Below are 18027 nucleotides of genomic sequence, written 5' to 3'. Positions count from 1 at the left end.
GAGCCCACAAGGTAGGCAGAGTGGGATGAGGGAATGTGTGGGGACATACTCTGAACACCATGAAGTCCTGAGCACAGAGCAGACATCATCCAGCCATGGCCACAAAGCTGTCCACCAGGGAAAGCCCAGATGTTTACCTTCTTTCCCTGTCAGGACTAATAAAAGCAATCTTGGGTGTTTAATAAAGAAAAAAAAATGTAAGATTTGGCAATTTGGCCTTTTAAACTGTTTGGAATCTGTATAAACGGAATTTGGTCATAAACAGTGATTTTTATTGTAAATGATGACAGCGTTAACCCATGATGTCACACCATGCCTAGTCCCTCCTGGTCCAGATCTGGAAACACACAGGACCCAAACACATATGGATAAACTCCTTTCCTCTGCTTCAGGTCTGTTAAGGTAGAAGGCAGATCACCTGAAACCTGATACCAGGCTAAGCACTTCAGTCTTTCTCATCGCTGGTGGCAGTGGACACAGAAGACCTGAAGCACAGTGCAACTCGGCCTCCCCTGGCTAATGCACCAGAATTAGTGCCCTTAACATCTAACATTCCAATTTCTCTCTCCCCTTTACCTACAACATCACTGTCCCTAGCATGGCACCCTGTGCACATTAATAATAGTGATCTATCTTTTCAGTTTATATATCATTCTTACCATCCTTGTTTTGTTGACTTTGCGAGGTGTGCATTATCACTTCTTGTGTAAATTAAAAACCAGAGGCTGAAAACATTAAACACATTACAACAGCAATCCTAAAATTAACCAGGCACTAATTAATACATCCCTTCCCACCTTTATTGTGAATGCTAGCGGTCTTTCCAAATCAGTCTCAAGGTAAATTTCCTGTAAATGAGGAGGCCTGAGGCTCAAAGGAGTGAAATAGCTTCCCCCGAGTCCTACCCATCATGGGGAGAGTGTCTTCTCATTTCCAGCACAGTTAATAAATATGCTTCAATTGGTATTCCTACTAGTCTGTTTCCAATAAGCCTGAGAGTGCGGGGCTGGACAGCACACATTCAAAGGGTTTTGAGTGATCTAATGACTATTTTATTCCAAGGAGGGTAGGAAGAAGGTGCCATTTCATCAACAGCACTTCCAAGAGAGTTGAGAAGACTGGCAGGGCAGATACCTGAGACTACCTGGCCTGACTGCGAAGAGCAAGCAGTCTTCCCTGTCTCTAATGCGAGGTTATCCCAGAGGTCTGGTTCCCACAGCCCCTGATCTAGTGGGTGGCCTTCTAGAGACTAGACACTTCCCCCTCTGGCTGGCCTCAGTTTTCTCACCTTTCAAATGGGTGTCATCTATTCCACCTCAATACCTGGAAGCTGTGAAGAAAAACAACTTAGAAGCACTGGGAGACAATGCAACCAGAAAGACCAGCTATAGGTCTTTCCCAGCTCTTTACCTACCCTGTCCTTTCCAAATGCAACCCTAACTTTAAAAAATATATATATAAATAAATATGTTATGGGTAGATTAAAAAAACGAAAAACAATTGAGGCTTTAAGTAATGGAAGTAGAAATTATGCCAAGGACACGCCTCTAGCCATCCTGTGGAACAAATATTGTGTGGGGAAGAGCAATTCACTAGGGCTATACAGAACTTGATCTGCAGAGAATAGCCATAATTTTTTTTTTAACACACAAATGTTGCATGAGTATAAGAGGACCCAAGACACCAGGGAACTCTCTGTAGAAAATATTGGTCTCAACTCCCTACATAGCACTGCTCTCTCGTCTCTCCAGTAAGAGGTCTCGAATAAGAATTCAAGAAAAAAATACTCTGTAGGTATTTTTCCCACATACATCCTTCTTTAAAATTTATCTCTAGGGGACTAGAAAGATGGCTCGGCGGTTAAGAACACTGGCTGTTCTTGCAGAAGACCCGGGTTCGAATCCCAGCAGCCACATGCCAACTAACAACTGTCCATAACTCCAACAGCCTCTTCTGAACTCTGCAGGCATTGCACGACACGGGTGCACTCACCCACATGCAGGCAACACATACACACATGTAAAATAAAAATAATAAATTTTTTTTTAAAAAAAGTTATCTCTGGCTTGGACAAGAGACTGACATTTAAAAACAAGAAGACAAGAAAGAACTCTTTCTTACAAAGTGGGGTGTTTTCCTTAGAAAGGAGAAACCTCTATGCACTTCTTTCAATCACACGGAGCTGGCCTATCTCTCCTAAAGTGCTGAGCCGATGCTAAAATGAGGTCTATAGTCATAAAGCACTGCCTGGTTTGGTCTTCATTGAAATACACTCCAGAAGAGAGTCAAAAGACCCCAGAGCTTATATAATCAAACCCCAAAGCTTAAGGTTCTGCTAAAGGGAAAAAAAAAAAAAAAAAAAGGAGGGTGGACATATCCTCTTAATCCCTTTAATGCCTGGTTAATTATCTGTTAACGTGAAACCCATAAATAACACTGTGATAATAATTAACTGTGATTGGACTAATATGTCCAGGAGAATACCAGCACCACTCCTTGTCTTTGCCCATAACGAGTCCCAGGCTGGCCTGAAGGCACCAGCTTTTCCAAGTACAAAAAGAAAAGCCATTTCTAAGTCAAGACCTGGCCCAGGCTGGATTAGATACTGAAAAATTTCCATCAGGAATCAATAAATCATCTGGCATAATAAATTCCTAACTTGAAAGATGGAGAAACTGAGGTCCTGCCCCAGTCTGCTGGTTTTTGTTATTTAAAGAGATTGGAGTACTTCAAAGTACGCCTTCAGCAGCTCAGATAGAAAGTTACCGGGATAGAGGAGTTGCTACTCCCCTAACATGTAATAAAATTTTGAGGTTTCACACTTTTATCAGAAACATACAGAAGCAAAAGTATGCAATGTGAGCTTTCTATACACATTTCCTCCCAAACATGCCCACTGGGTTTAAACTGGATGCCTCCAGGCGTCCATTCAGACTGACAAGTTCCAACCAACTACTGAGAAACTGAGGAACTAGGAGCTCCTCAAGTTCCACCAAGTTCGCCTGAGGACCCCTACGAGGCCGGTGGCAGCGCAGCCGCACGCGGAACCCCGGCAGGCCCGGGGCCCGGCCCTTTGGCAGGGCAGGACTCACCCTTGCCTCCGCCGGCGGCTTTGGACGGGCCGTAGTCTCGAGGGCTCCGGGGTGGCGGCGCGGGCAGCCGGGGCAGCAGGTCTCGCGGGCTCCCGTCCCCGCAGCCGCCGCCACTCACGGTGATCCTGAAGGCCATGTGAGCTCCGAGGCCCGGGCCGGGCGCCCTCGGGGCCTCCTTGGGCCTCTTGTCCGAAAGCCCTTCGGCCACCTCGCAGTGCATGGCGCCGGGGCGGGGCGCGCGGCTGGGGGTCGCGCCGGGCTCCTGCGGAGGGGAGACAGCACCGGACTTAAGAATGTGAGCTGCGGGCCCGGCCGTGCCGGGTGCGAGCAGCCACTTTCCAGTCAGCGATCTGCGCCGCCACACGGTCCCCGCCGGCTCGACCCACCTGACCCCGCGCGGAGCCGCTCCCCGCCTAACCAGACCAGCCCTCTTCGGACGAACTGAATCCCCGCGTTCCCTAGACGGACGCCCAGAGGGCGGCGGCGCGAACGCGTAGGGTCGGCTCGGGCGGGCCGGGACCACGCACCTTCAGGTGCTCCTCAGCAGCGCTGCCCGCGTAGACGCGACTCCCGCGCAGCCCCGCGGAGAGCGTTCACGCCCACTGCGCGAGGCCGCCACGCGCACCCCGAGCCACCCGCACACCGAGCCACGCGCATCTGCCGTGGCTTCGGGCAGCGCAAGCCGATCCGGCACGGCCCGTCGCGCTCCCGCGTGCAGACTTCCACCGCCGTCGGGGCGCACCCCGTCACCAGACGTGCACACGCTCATTCTCGCGTCTCTCAGGCCCGGGCCCCACGCACGCTGGCGGTCCCCGCTCCCGAGCCTGGCTCTCCAGCAACAGCCCCACGCGACTCGCCTGGCCGCAGCACGCCCACGCTGGCGAATTCGGACGCCGCTGGGTTCCCCGCGCGGTCGCTCTCCCGGCCGCGAGCCGCCCTCTCCTCACCTCACAGCAGGCGCTGCGGCTCGCGGGGCGCAGGGCTCGGCGCGCCTGCTCCGGCACCGCAACCCCCGCAGCGGCCGCCGCGTCCTACGGGGCGGCACCCCGGGGGCGGGGCGGGGCGGACCCCCGCTGCCAGACAGCCGCGCCGGCCACTGGCTCTCCGGGCCGCAGGCCCAGGCCAATGGCGGCGCGAAGGCGTGCCTCTCGCCTGGGGGTCTGGGCGGGGCAGCGCTCAGCCTAGCCCAGGGTTTGACAGGCGTGGCCCGCAACCCGGAGAGGCCGGCTGCCCCGGGAAGCCGAGCTCCGCAGGCCCTAAGGTCCGGACGGGAGAGCAGGATCCTTCCTCTCCCCAGGTCGGATTTTCTCCCCGGCAAGTGGGAACGGCAGAATCTGCTAAAGCGGAGGTAACAGACGCGAAAGTGCTTCGCGAGTCGGTGTTTTGTTGTTTGTGTGGGTTTTTTGGTTTTTCTTTTTTGAGTCCAACCCACTTTCTGAAGTCGTACAGATTTCACAGCAAGTCAGCAGCCCAGCCGGGCCTTCCAGGCCTCAGCTCGCTTTTGCACTGCTTTACTTTTGTGAGGTTTTCCACCAGAAAGGTTCCGTCCAGGCAGGAGGATCTCAAAGTTCCTCCCGGCTGTACAGGGCTCCCTGCCCCTTCTCCCCACAAACCCCGCCATGGAGACATCAGAGTCTCAGGGTGCCCTGCCCAATGTGTAGGAAGAGCACTGGGGAAGGATGAGGCTTTGCAGTGACTAGAAACAACGGCTCAGAGCCCATCTCTGAGCTGTGAAAAATACGGACGTTCATTCCTGTCGGACCTGCCCGGGCTTCCAAAGGGTCCAGAGAAGCAGCAAAATGTCCTGCATGACATCAACACCTCCCCTATGTACTGTTGCTCGTGACAACCGGCCCAAAGGGTCTTGCCTGTCTTGCACTCATTGAGATTAGCCTTAGTCATAAACTGAAAAACATGTTTGGAGTTCCTAGTGCCATGGGTCAGGTTCACAGAGTAAAATTCAATATCCAGGAAGACAATCCAAACAGCATTCCCAGAATCTTGGAAAAGCAAGATTTTCCCATCACAAAATGTTAAGATTTGGTTTCCTGTGATTTTTGTAGCCACCTCTGCCTGAAACACACTGGGCAAGGGTTGCACAGGCATCTCAGAGATTTTGCCTCTTTCTTGGAACTGTGGTTGGAGATTGTTGCTTTTAAGATAGGAGGAAAAGAGATAGAAGAAAGAGTACCTCACCAACCCTCCCAACTGGCCACCAGGTAGCTACAGAGAGAGAGAGAGAGAGAGAGAGAGAGAGAGAGAGAGAGAGCTTCTGAAGAGCAGGTAATGGCCCTTGTCAACAGGCCACATATCCCTACTCAGTTTACCCATTCAAAAGCAAGAAGGGGCTGGAGGGATGGCTCAGCAGTTAAGAAGGCTTACTACTCTTGCAGAGGACCTGGGTTTGGTTCCTAGCACCCACATCAGGTGGCTCACAACCACCTTTAACACAGTTCCAGAGGACTCTAATGCTCTCTGGCTTATGGTACACATATACTCATGCATGCACACACACATGCTCATAAATATTTTTTTTTAAGTAAGAAGGCTGGAAGATCTCTGGCTTTGCCTGTTCTGCCCTTCGGTGAGGCCAGGAGCTGAGTCCTTTGCTACCTCTCCTACACTACACATACATACATACCCCACACAGAGCACTACATGTTTAGTTTAGAATCTCAAAACATTTGCTGAATGAGTCACTTAACCAACTGGACAAGCAGGCAAAAGATCTCCAGATTTCTAAACACAGCACCAGCTCATTCATGTATTCTTTATTGCACACCTACCCTTGCCAGTCCCCGTATCTAAGCTGGAGACCTGAGGGCTTGCCTTTCTCTTAGTGAGCTCACAGGTCTACCACAGTAGGATAGATGGGCTTGAGAGGCCCCACACAAAGTAGCAAGAAGGCCCAGCTGCTCAATTCAATAGACTTCTTCAACGCTACACATAGCAGGACCTCTCTGGGGGTGTACAAGTAGGTTTATGCAATTGTTTTCTAGAAGGAATACGAGAAACTGTTACCGGTGGTTAAGGGAAGCCCTGCACTGTTTGTTTGTTTGTTTGTTTATTTATTTATTTTTGTCTTTTTGAGACAGGGTCTCCCTGGAGCCCCAGCTGTCCTGGAACTCGCTATGTAGACCAGGCTGCCCTCGAACTCACAAAGATCCACCTGCCTCTGCCTCCCAAGTGCTGGGATTAAAGGCGAATTTTTTATTTATTTATGTTTATTTTATGTGTATGTGTGTATTGCCTGCATGTAAGTAAGTGCACCCATGCAGTGCAATGCCCGTGAGGTCAGAAGAGGCTGTCAGAAGAGGCTGTCAGAAGAGGCTGTCAGATCCCCTGGGACTGGAGTTACAGACAGTTGTTAGCCGCTATGTGGGTGCTGGGATTAGAACCCGGGTCTTCTGCAAGAGCATCCAGTGCTCTTAACTGCTGAGCCATCTCTCCAGCCCACGCTGTTCATGTTTATGCTTCTCTAAGAATACAGTTTGTTGTCCTCACTGTTCATTTTTATACTTCTCTAAGAATACCGTTTGTGGGCTCGAGAGATAGCTCAGTGGTTAAGAACACTGGTTGTTCTTGCAGAAGACCCAAGTTCGAATCCCAGCACCCACATGGAAGCTAACAACTGTCCGTAACTCCAGTCCCAGGGGATCCAACAGCCTCTTCTGACAGCCTCTTCTGACCTCCACGGGCACTGCATGACACAGGTGCACTTACTTACATGCAGGCAATACATGCATACACACACACAAAAAAAAAGAATACTGTTTGTATTTTCTAACAGGATATCTATGCTTTCTACCTTTCCACAGGGATTGAGCAGTGGGATTAGGGGCTATATTTTTTTCTTCATATGTTTGCCACTAAAACTTATATTTTAATCAGAACAAAACAAAAGCAAACCAAAACTGACTGCTCACTTTAGCAGGCTAGACCAAGGCTTCTTAAACTTTTTCCACTTGTGACCCAATTTTACTGGAGAAATTTTTATACAACCGCAGGTATACAAGTATATAAGTACATATAAACATCAAATGTTTTGATAATGAATCATAAATTTATTTTAAGCAATTTTTTGGTATACATATAATTTTACCATTTCTTAAAGCTAAAAGCAAATTTGCATACTAAAGAGATCCATGTGCTTATTTTTACATTAATAAGTGAATCTTGGCTGACTATTCAATACTGCAGCATGTAGAGCATCTTTACCCTTTTTAGATTGATATTTTGACTTTATAATTAGCAATGCTGAGAATGCTATCTCACATAAGTAGGTAGTATAAATGACAGAAGTATGTTTAGGGTCATTTCAGAAATTATTGGAAATTCTGTCCTAACCCCAAATTCATCAAACAATTCTTTTTTATTACATTTTTATTTATTTTGTCTGGTGGGGGGTATGCATGTACATGCCACAGCATGCATGTGGAGATCAGAGGATAACTTGCAGGAGTTGATTCTCTCTACTCTGTGGGTCATAGGGATCAAATTCAGGTTGTTAGGCTTGGCAGCAATTCATTGAGCCATCTTGCCAGCCCTAACAACTTTTTATGAGACTTAGCAAATAAAACAGCAATTTTTATTTTTTTAATATATTTTATTATTTTTATTTTATGTGAATGAGTGTATTGCCTGCATGTATGTGAGTGCACCCGTGTTGTGCAATGCCACAGAGGTCAGAAGAGGGCGTCAGATTCCCTTGGAACTGGAGTTAAGGACAGTTCGTAGCCACCATGTGGGTGCTGGGAATCGAACCTGGGTCCTCTGCAAGAGCAGTCAGTGCTCTTAACTGCTGAGCCATCTCTCCAGCCCCAAAAACTGCAAGTTTTAAAATCAAACATTCTGACACAACACTATCCAAAAACATACTAATGTGATTCTTATATGCTGAGGAATGACAGTAGGAAACCTTTGTCAAACCAAGCAAGGTAGCACGTGCCTGTAATCCTGAGGCAGGAGGATTGTGAATGCAAGACCAGCCTGGAATACATAGCAAGACCCTGTCTCAAAATACAAACAGCAACAACAAAGTCAAAAGACTTTGTTTTCCATAATTAAACCATTATGTTTTTCTAAAAACAGAAAACTTCCTATGTACAGTAAAAGCACTCCAGTTCATAACATACAATAGTCTCAGGTCTGAGCCAAGCTCTAGACAGTGCTCATCTGTACTGCATGGCATGATGGCCCATCGAGTACAGAGTGTGCATGTTGTGTGTTCAGATGGTCAAGAGCCACCTAAAACACCTGATTCATTGTGCAATTGAGTCTGAGTTAAGCTTTGGTTCTTAGAAACCTTTTACTCCTGCCAAATTCAGTTACATAAACCTCATATAGAATTGTAACCCGCAGTTTAAGAAGCTAAACAGTATGTGCTTTTACAAAAATGGTTTTATTTTTATTTGATGTGTATGAGTGTTTTGCCTGCATGTATATAAGTGCACCCATATCATGCAGTGCTCACAGAGACCAAAAGAGAGTGTCAGATCCCCTGGAACTGAAGTTATGGACATTGTTAGCCACCGTGTGGGTGCTAGGAACCAAACCTGGGCCCTCTGTTTGAGCAGCCAGTGCTCTTAACCCTTGAGCCATCTCTCTAGCCCCAATTAAGTTTATCTTTTTTTAAAGATTTATTTATTTTTTAAATTCTGTATGTGTGTGACTGTGCGAGTATATGCCACATGTCTGCTGGTGCCCTCACAGACCAGAAGAGGGTGTTAGATTCCCTTGGAACTAGAGTTAAAGTTAGAGATGTCCTACATGGGTGCTGGAACTGAACTTGGGTCCTCTAAAGAACAGTAAACTCTCCTAACCACTGAGTCATCTATCTCTCAATATGTGTTTTTTATACTAACCGAGTTCCAACGCTAGCCCCATATACAATCTGTCATCTGGATCCATCTGCCAAAGCAAACATCTTTTTTTTTTTCCTTCTCTTATTTTGCCCTTTGCTGCTGTTTCCCTGCTCAGGTAAATGACCTTTGTCAAGTCTTCAAATGAGAAATCTAAGCATTATCCTACACCTTTCCTCAGGTATCATAAATGCACCTAATAACCCCCTCTTTTCCATCCTCACTATGTTTCTCCCAGTTCTTCTCAGTGCATCCATTCCTCCTTCTCCTCCCAATGCTTCATTTTCCACAGTGGTCTCCCTATCAGTCTGAAATACAGATCTGACCATGGCACTTCTCAGTTTAAACCTCACCAGCAGAATCAAGAGTTAGAATTTGTATATCCAGCAAACATGGCATTTGTGTGGTGGTCAGAGAACAACTCTTAGGAGTGAGTTCTCTTCTGCTGCCTTGTGGGAGCCTGGGACTGAACTCAGGTCAGGTCAGGTCATCCACTGAGCCAGCACTCTAGCCCATAAAAATCAGATTCAAAATTTTATTGCATTGTACACACACACACACACACACACACACACACACACACACATATCATGGCATACATGTGGAGGTCAGTGGGAGTCAGTTCTCTTCCTCTTCCTCTACCATGTTTGTCCCAGGGATGGCAGGAGGTACCTTTACCCACTGAGCCACCTCTATGGTTCTTAATCAGGATACTTTTTGTTTTTTAAGATAAGACCTCCCTGTAGCCACAGATGGCCTGAACTCCCTATGTAGACAAGGCTGGGAGAGCTCAGGCTAACAGAGATCCACCTGCCTCTGCCGTGGTGTGTGCCACCACACCCAGCTAATCAGGATATTTTTTAACCCTCAGTCCTACTTTATATTCCAGTGGTTTTCATCTACAACCCAGAATTTATACAGATGCCTTTATAGCTATGGATTTTGTTTCCTGTGCTAACGCTGTTCCATTTTTTTTTTTTGTCTTTCTGTTGATTGTTATTTTTTGACAGGGTCTCCCTAGTCACAGCCCACCTGGAAATCATGATGTGAACCAGGGTGGCCTCAATCTTGCAGAGGTCCATCTACCAGCCTCTGCATCCCAAGGACTAGGATAAAAGGCACATGCCACCTCGCCTAGCATACACTGTTCCTTCTTACCCATGGTACAAAATTTCTGCTTATCTAATCCCCAGTTCAACTATCTCTTTTCTCAAAAAGCCTTTCTCAGATTCTCTGGCTAGGATTACCCCCACCCTTTGCCCTCTCTCAGCACTCACCACACCATTTTGTACCTGTTTAACAATCTGACAGAAAACTCTGTGAAAACAGAGGCAGACTTTCACCTGCATATCCCCAAGACTAGAATTTCTTCCACAAAGTCAGCATGAGGCAAATATTTGCTAAAACAGATTGAATTATTAAAGACTGACCACTATTTCACTTGCCTGCTTTTCTAGGTATTTCTCCCTATAAGAACTATCCCTCATAACGTTTGTCCAGGGGTGCAAGCATACGTTCAGAAAACTGATGAGGTAAAAATAGATACTTCGGCCGGGCATGGTGGTGCACACCTTTAATTCCAGCACTCGGGAGGCTGAGGCAGGTGGATCCCTGTGAGTTCAAGGCCAGCCTGGTCTACATAGTGAGTTCCAGAACAGCTGGGGATACAGGGAGACCCTGTCTCAAAAAGACAAAAAAAATAGATACTTCTATGTCTAGGGTCTCCTGTGTCCTGGAGAAACTCATAGGAGAAGGAATAGAGGTGATAGCTGCCCTACTGCTTACGGAAGAGGAAGCATTCACTGGAAAACCTGCTCTGTGCTCTGTGTGTGATTTTATGCAGTCCTGGCAAGACTTCTGAGATAAAGAAGTTAATTATCTTTCTTTTATAGGTGAGGAAATAAAAGTTCAAGATTAGGAAATTTACCAAAGTTCTTACAGTTAAGTATATCCGACTCTCAAACATCTATGGCCAACTGATTTCAAGAACAGTGTCATAACCACTCATTAATAGCCTCTTCAAGTACATGTCCCTAGATAGGACTCCTATATTAAACCTTATCCACCTCAGGCTCAGGGACCAGTATGAATAGAAGAGGGGACAGAAAGACTGTAGGAGCCAGGGGTGGTGGATGACCACAAGGAAACAGTTTTCCAAGCTTCTGGGAACTTGTTCATATGAACTTACATGGTGACACCATGAATAAGACCTACGCAAACTCAAACCAGACAAAAACCCGGTATAGAACTGGGGAAATGGGAAAGAAACCCCAACCTTAGCTGAAGAACTATTGGCAGCTGATCACTGCTAGGTGAGGGAGAGTTGGTCTTCTTTAAGGGAGTGATGCCAGATAGGCTGACTAGACTCCAGTGGATGAACTCAGCAAGGGACATCTGGGGACACAACCACTCAACAGGCTTTAACATATATGACAGAGGCATGAAATCTAGTGGGGCCATAGGGGGGTACAGATGGGAGAAGAGGTCTAAATATGATTTTAAAAAATAGTCTCTTCAGCAAATGATATTAGGATAATTGGATAGCCATATGCAAAAAGATGAAGCCAAACCATACACAAAGAGTAACTCAGACTAGACTGACAATCTACATGAAAACCATAAACCTGGAGTAAACTTTAGATTTAGCAGTGTATATTTATGATACTAAAAGCATGAGCAACCAAAGAGAAAAAAATAAAGTGGACTTCATCAAAAATTAAACCTTCCCTGCCTCAAAGGGTATTACCAAGGTAGTGAAAAGACAACTTAGCTGGTGTTGCTGTGCATGGCTTAGGCAAACCTGCTTGAGCTTCCAGGTTCAAGGACAACCTAGGCAGTAAAATCCTACCAAAAAGAAAAACAAAAGACATTCTATATAATGAGAAAAAACATTTCCACATCATACATCTGAGAAGGGTCACTTTACACCTGACAAAATGACTACAAGAGGGAGATGAGGGAGGAGGGAAGGTGTGGAAACATTGGGAACCTCATAAATTACTAGTGAGAATGTAAAATGGTTCAGCCACAATGGAACACAGTTCAGCAATTCCTCAAAGACTTTAACAGAATTATCATATGATCCAGGAATTCCACTTCTAGATACATGCCTGAAAGAGCTGAAAGCACAAACACACATGTACATTTATGTTTTCAGCTCTTTCAGGCATGTATCTAGAAGTGGAATTCCTGGATCATATGATAATTCTGTTAAAGTCTTTGAGGAATTGCTGAACTGTGTTCCATTATACTTGTGCTGCTTAGTTTTTATCAATGTGATACACACTGGAGACACTTGTGAGGAAACCTCAACTGAAGGACTGTCTCCCAAGATTGGCCTGTGAGCATGTTTGTGGGGCATTTTCTTGATTGCTAATTGTTGTAGGAGGGCTCAGCACACTGTAGGCAGTATCACCCTTGGGCAGGCGGGCCTGGGCTATATAAGAAAGCTGCACAAGCCAGAGGGAGCAGCCAGTACCACGCATTCCTCCATTGTTTATGCTTCAGTTCCTTCCTAGAGATTTCTGCCTGAGCTCCTGCCCTGGAGTCCCTCAATGATGGGCTGTAACCTACAAGCCAAATAAACCTTTTCCTCTCCAAGTTGGTTTTGGTCAGTGTTTTATCACAGTAACAGAACGCTGGTGGCTCTTGCTGAGGACCTGGGTTTGGGTTCCAGCACCCACATGTGGCTAACAATTGTAATTCTAGTTCCAGGGGGCCTGATGCCCTCTTCTGGCCTCCATAGGCACTGCACAACATGGGTGCACTTAACAAATACTCACACACATAAAAAATAAATTAAAAAATAAAACTAAAACAAGGGGTTGGAAAGATCGTTCAGTGGATAAAGTGCTTGCTGCATAAGCCTGAGCACTGGAGTTTGAATCTCTTTGTAAAAAAGCTGATCATGGCAGCAAGAATCTATCATCCCAATACTGGGGAGCCAGAGATAGGAGGATCCTGGTGGCTCACTGGTCAGCCAGTCTAGCCAGTCAGTGAGTTCCAGGTTCATTGAGAGACTGAGTCTCAAAAAATAAGGTGAAAAGTGATAGAGGAGAGCACTGACTGAACACCTATCATGTAACCACCATCCTAGATTCTAGAGATTCAGAGCTTCAAACTGGTGGTGAATACAGATATTCAGCCCATCATATAAGTGAATTTGTGATCACACTAAGATCGGAGGGGAGAAATACTCCATTCTGAGAAGATAGGAGGTAGGGAGGGAATTGAGCGACTAACACCCATCTAAAGGGCCAAGGGAGGCTTTCCTGTAGAGATGAGGGCTAACCTAGTATCTGGGAAGATTAACTGGTTATAGACTTTTCCAGCTAGATAGAAAACATGTATACAAGCCCTACGGCTCAGGGACTAAGATTCCTTCCATACAGCAGAGGCAGGCAGTGTGACTGGAGTGGCAGAGTGAAGGCAGCAGGACACCAGAAGACACTGGGGAAAGGAGAAGACCAGGTTCCAAAGGCAAAGAAAGACTGGAGGCTGGAGCCGGGCATGATCAGATCTGCTCTGAAAATAGTACCCCAGCTGTTGTGTAGAATATGGACTGAGAAGAGGCAAGAGTGGGTGTGGGGAAAATGGGCAGAAGGCCAAAGAGAGGTCCTGAGGAGCCTGAACTGCACAGCATGAGTTGTGAGTATGGGAGGAGAAGAGTCTGAAAGGTAGAGGTAAACTTGACACTAGAGCAATGGGAAAGGGAGAGACTGGGTGTCTGAAGAATAGAAGTCTTAGTGTTTGCAACTTCCCTGGGCTGCCCAAGGAAGTCTTCATCCTTAATAGTGGATGAAGCAAAGAAGATGTCACAACCAACAGGCTACTAAGTCAGAGCCCTTCCTCACGCTCATCACATGAGACTACTTCTCTATAGAAATTTTAATTGGTTTTCAGCACATTACTGTAGTTATAGGGAAAACAAGACAATATAAAATGCACATAAAATGGTGCTGATGGAGGCAGTAAGATTTTGACAGCTTCAAAAATTATGGAGATAGTTGGAGTTGTCATTAAAGGAGCCTGCTGTTCATCGAAGCACAGTGTTACCCCTGATGGCAGGTACATTCACACACCTGACTGCAGGTAACACTACACATTCAATACAGACACCAATCCAACTACAAGGGTTCTATTGCCTCCTCCCACATGCACAAAGTGAGAGCCAAAGACTCAAGAGCTAGAAAGCAGGAGATTAAGAGTTCGGCCCTAGGGCTGCTTGACCCTTGAATACTAAGATCTTTCCATCATGCCACTGTGCTTTGTCTCCAGCTAAACTGGGCCCTTCTGATACTCTCACCTAGAAAGCATTCCTGGCTGGCCACCCCCACCACAGTCCATCTGGAGCTCCAAATAGCTGCTTTTCCTACCAGTCAAAAATCAAACCTATAAAGCACATATGGATTTGAATGAAAATTCCTCCCATAGACTCCAAGTATTTGGACATTTTGTCCCCAGATGATGGTGCTGTTTTGGGAGGTCTTAGAAGGTGTGGCTATCCTGGAGGAAGCACATCACTGGGGTGGGCTTACAGAGTTCTTAAGCCTTTCCAGAACTCTGGTTGCTCTCTTGCTTCCTGTGTCTGCGTGATGATGTGAGAGCTTTGCGTCTGCTGCTCCTGCTCCAGCTACCTCCAGCCACCATGCCTCCCTACCATGATGGACCATAATTCCCCTGGAAACTTAAGCTCAAATAAACTCTTCCTTCTATAAACTGCTTGGGACAGTGTTTCTATCACAGCAACAGAAAAGTGACTAATACAGTAATTGGTACCAGAGAGTGGGCTGTTGGCTGTGAAGAACCTGACCGTGTGGGGTTTTGGAAGAATGTGGAAGACTTTGGAAGCTTGGACTAAAAAAGTAGTTGATTGCTGTGAGCAGAGCTTAACAGGCCATTTTAGTAGGGGCCTGGAAGAAAACAGTGCTGAGAACAAGGCAGTTCTAGAGAGAAATAAGGACTTAAGCAGCAATTGGGGTATTTTGGCAGAGAGTCTGGCTGGACTCTGCCCACAGCCAAAAAGCTTGCCTGAAGCTAAGTTGAAAAGCAATGGACTAACTTCTCTGGCAGAAGAAATTTCAAGACAGCATAATGTAGAAATGGTGGTGTGGATATTAATGGTCAATATTATACAGATTTACAGTGGAAAAGAGCAAATGGGGCAGAAAGAAATACTGAATGTACAGGATGGATTGAAAAAGAGCACTAGGAAGCTAAATGTTGGAGTCCAGCCAAGTGCTGGAGAGGATCCCTTTGATAAGGAGATTAACGTGATTAAGGAAGGGTCTAAAGATTTGCACTTAAACAATGGAGAGAGTGCCTCCAGGGCAATACCACACCCATTTAAGCCTCCAACTTGTGAAAGGAAAATGCTGCAGGGGCCACTGAAGAGAAAAGCTTCTAGAATGGATAAAGCCAACTGGGGTCCATCCCAAACTTGCAGCCAAACCTGGCAGTATCATTCACCTGGTGCTGGCTTTAGAGGTATGAAAGATGCAAGAGTAAAGGGGTCATTGGTTCTTCCTCCGAGGTTTCAGAGAGCCACCAAGGCCAAGCAGCATGCGACAGGGGTGCTTCTGCATAGAGAAGGCCCTGATAGGCCATCACGTGAACCTGTGAAAGTGAAGCCTGGTTGGCAATGGAGACCCCAAGAAGACTTTCATGGTGCCAGACCTGTGAGGCATCCACCAAGAAGACCTTCATACAGGGAGTGGTAACAACCAAAGAGAGAAATGTATGTTGCACACGGCAAAGTTGGAGAGGCTGAGCCATCTAAGCCCTTTGGAAACAAAGTTCCAGAAGTCAGACATGGAGCTACTGGATTTTGTGTTTGTCCTGATGGTTTTCAGTCTTGTTTTGGTCCAGTACTTCCTTACTGTGCTTCTATTCCTCCCTTTTGGAATGGTAATGTGTATTCGGTTCCATCGTATGTTGGGAGTATATAATTTGTCTTTTGATTTTACAGGGGCTTACACAAGATATTTCACTGAGTCTCAGAAGAGACTTTGTACTGTGGACTTTTGAATAGTAGTGAGATTGATAATAATGGGGACTTTTAAAGTTGGACTAAATGCAGTTTGCATTTTATATGGTCATGAGCCTATGGGGGCCATCAGGTGGAATGTGGTGGTTTGAATGAAAATGTCCCCCATAGGCTCCAAGTACTTGGACATTTTGTCCCCAGATGATGGCGCTGTTTTGGGAGGTCTTAGAAGGTATGGCTGTCCTGGAGGATGCACGTCACTGGGGGTGGGCTTAGAGAGTTCTTAAGCCTTGCCAGATCCAGTCTCTCTCTTGCTTCCTGTGCCTACATGATGATGTGAGAGCTTCTCTTCTGCTGCTCCTGCTCCAGCCACCTCCAGCCACTATGCCTCCCTGCCATGACAGACTCTAATTCCCCTGGAACCATAAGCTCAAATAAACTCTTCCTTCTATAAATTGCTTGGGTCAGTGTTTCTATGACAGCAACAGAAAAGTGAATAATACAGCGCCCCTGTACTTACTCCCTTCTGGGATCTCCACCCCGATGCCCCTCTCAAAGCACCTGATTTCTGCCATGTTACATACCTACATGTGGCTTTGCTGTACTGCTGATAATAAACTGCAGCCCTTGAAGGCAAGGGGCTCTATAACATGGCAGCTTATAGCAAATTGGTTCAAGATCAAAAACTTGATCAGTGTGGCTAGGATGCTGCCTGTACAAGTAAGGGACAGAAGACTTGATTCATATTTATCCAGTTTCTCCTTATACAGTGAACAGCAGTACACACAGCACCATATTATCATTCGTATGTTTCAGGCACATCTCTCTATTACAAGATCAGTTTTAAGGTATTTGTTAGATATTCTTTTAAAAAACAGGGCCTGGCGATGTTGCCCAGATTGGCCTCAAACTCATGAGCTCAGATCTTCCATCTCAGTCTCCCCATAGCTGAGACCACAAGCACAAACCACCATGCCTAACTTAAAGAAATTGTGCATAATCATTTCTTCAAACACTTTTTAATCTCTTTTATAAATGCCATCTATGCCATTCTGTATGCCAGACTTGTAATGCTATACTTAAAAGCGAACTTCAAATTGTTCAGTCCAATTCCTTGATTTTGCAGTGAAATATGTGTGCATCTCAGCTCAAGGTCACGAGATCAGATAGTGCCAGAGGTAAGTCTAGCACTGACTTCCAAGACCAAATTCTAGGACAGACAGCTGGTGGTTCTCCTTCATATTCACACCTTCCCTTTTCTCCAGTAACAGAACTACGATGTTACATACGACACCTCACTATGTAGCCCTGGCTGACCTGGAACCCACAGAGATCCACCTGCCTCTGCCTCCCTAGTGCTGAGATTTAAGGCAGGTTCTACAATGCCCAGCCTGAATCACAAACTTTTTAAGGTATGACACATAACCTTGAAAAGACAGGCTCAGATATGGCCATGTGACTATACCTGGGCCAATAAGATAAGAGAATGAGTATAGATGTCCAGATTTCCTTAAAGAGGAGGGGCACTCCATTTCCCCTTCCTGTCTCTCTTCCAGTTGCCTGGAAGGGAGCTGGAATCCCTGGTAGCCTTGGGGAATCACTGCTACAGAACCTAAAGCCTCTTCCTGGATTTTTCTTTAATTAAAGAAATAAAATTGCTGTTACTTAGGCCAGTATGTTGATGTTGCTGTTGTTTCAGTAATATGTAGTCCAAGTTGATTAACCCACCTTGCTTCCCTTCCCTTCCCCCACCCCTGTAAACCAGTTCCTTATTTCAGCAAATCGCAGTTCTAATCAACCAGCTGCTCAAGTCAAAAACCTTAAAGTTAATACTACCGATTCCATTTCCTTCACGCCCCGAGCCGTTAATCATGCTACCAGCAATTCTCATCAACTATTTCTGCAAGAGACGCAGTTCTAATCAACCAGCTGCTCAAGTCAAAAACCTTAAAGTTAATACTACCGATTCCATTTCCTTCACGCCCCCAGCCGTTAATCATGCTACCAGCAATTCTCATCAACTATTTCTGCAAGAGAACAAACCTGCCTGTTCCCCTTTCCCTTCCATCACTTGGGTGCTAGCCACCAC

The 18027-nt window shown here is 46.1% G+C and overlaps 1 protein-coding gene across 1 annotated transcript in view; it reads right to left on the bottom strand.

Moving 5' to 3' along the window:
- Glis1 (GLIS family zinc finger 1) overlaps window positions 1-4111 on the bottom strand; it is a 202599-nt gene extending 198488 nt beyond the window's left edge. Inside the window, exons 1-2 of the mRNA XM_017799181.2 lie at window positions 3950-4111; window positions 3093-3354 (exon numbers count right to left, since the gene is read on the bottom strand). Of these exons, the coding sequence (XP_017654670.2) occupies window positions 3093-3312 (220 nt within the window). The 5' untranslated portion in view covers window positions 3313-3354; window positions 3950-4111. The remainder of the gene's footprint in view (window positions 1-3092; window positions 3355-3949) is intronic.
- Between the last annotated feature and the right edge of the window lie 13916 nt (window positions 4112-18027).

The sequence above is a fragment of the Nannospalax galili genome, unplaced genomic scaffold (assembly GCF_000622305.1).
Source record: "Nannospalax galili isolate Female #2095 unplaced genomic scaffold, S.galili_v1.0 scaffold1878, whole genome shotgun sequence".
NCBI lineage: Eukaryota > Metazoa > Chordata > Mammalia > Rodentia > Spalacidae > Nannospalax > Nannospalax galili.
Note: the sequence above shows the minus strand (reverse complement) of the source record. Positions and strands in the feature narration are given on the sequence as shown.